Genomic DNA, 1,163 nt, shown 5'->3' with positions numbered 1-1,163 from the left:
TCGACGCCTATTTCAGCATGTCAATCCCGGTTTCCCCATCCTGGCAGAGGACATCTTCATGGCTCAGTACAAGGGGTGGGACTCCTCTGATGCTCCCTCCCTTTTGATTCTCCAGGCTGTCCTGCTTGCCGGCGCGCACGTCTCCCGCCCTCGACCAATGCGAGACACCCTCAAGGCGGCCTTCTTTCGGCGAGCGAAGCTCCTTTTCGAGGCCAGGGTGGAGCGGAACAGGGATATCATGGTCCAGGCAGCCCTCCTGCTTACCTGGTATTCGGACCCGGTGGACGACGACGTCGCCGCGAACGCTCATTACTGGGTAGGCGTCGCCGCAAGGATAGCTACGGGGCTAGGGATGCACCGGAACTCCGGGTCCAGCATATTCGTTCCTCACGACAAACGGATGTGGCGCAGAGCATGGTGGATTCTTGTCCAGTTTGATGTCATGGTCTCCCTGCAGTACGGCCGTCCGCAGGCCATCAACCTGGACGACTGCGACGTCGAGCCGTTGAGGGAGGCAGACTTCGAGGGTTGCGGCAACAACATCCAAAAGGACTACGTGATACAATTCACCGAGCTGTGCTGTATGATATCCTTCATTGTCCGCGAGCGCTTTGGTCTGCGCATTGCCCCCGAACGGCGCAAGAGCATCCTCTCCGAAGCTGACAAGGCATTGGCAAACTGGTCTATCAAGTTGCCTGATACGGTTCGCATGTCCACCTCGGACATGCACGCCTGGCCCGCCCTGCTCCATCTCACATACAACAACTTCCTCATCCTGCTGCACCGTCCTCACCCGCGCGCCTCAGCAGACTCCTACGCTCACAACGACGCAGAGATATGCAGTGCCGCCGCAGGAGTGATTGTGTCTATCTTTGAGGAGCTCCGCGAAAAGGACCGCGTCAAGTATCTGTGGTCGTCCGCCGTTAACACGCTGTTCACAGCCATGATCCAGATCAGAGTGGAATTGCGCTTTTCCAACCCGGTGCTTGCAATCAATGCCCTGCGCCGATTTGACTCCACGCTCGTATCCCTCCGCGCGCTGGCGGAATACTGGCACAACGCAGAGAGCATCCTGCACTTGTTCGAAAGCTCCAAGCGGCTCAAGTACGATATGCAAATGGTCAAGTCGAAGCAAACCAATGCTAGCCAACCGCACAAGGAAG

At 57.6% G+C, this 1,163-nt stretch overlaps 1 protein-coding gene across 1 annotated transcript; it reads left to right on the top strand.

The window, feature by feature from the left end:
- Positions 1–58: 58 nt before the first annotated feature.
- Positions 59–1,146, top strand: TERG_04727 (acetamidase regulatory protein; the record flags this gene model as incomplete). Its single annotated transcript, XM_047748314.1, has 2 exons — positions 59–1,024; positions 1,090–1,146. 2 exons carry the CDS (start codon positions 59–61, stop codon positions 1,144–1,146), a joined length of 1,023 nt encoding a protein of 340 aa, XP_047604292.1.
- Positions 1,147–1,163: the final 17 nt, after the last annotated feature.

The sequence above is a fragment of the Trichophyton rubrum genome (assembly GCF_000151425.1).
Source record: "Trichophyton rubrum CBS 118892 genomic scaffold supercont2.5, whole genome shotgun sequence".
Taxonomy (NCBI): Eukaryota; Fungi; Ascomycota; class Eurotiomycetes; order Onygenales; family Arthrodermataceae; genus Trichophyton; species Trichophyton rubrum.
The sequence above is the reverse complement of the archived record's forward strand: the minus strand, read 5'-3'. Positions and strand labels throughout refer to the sequence as shown.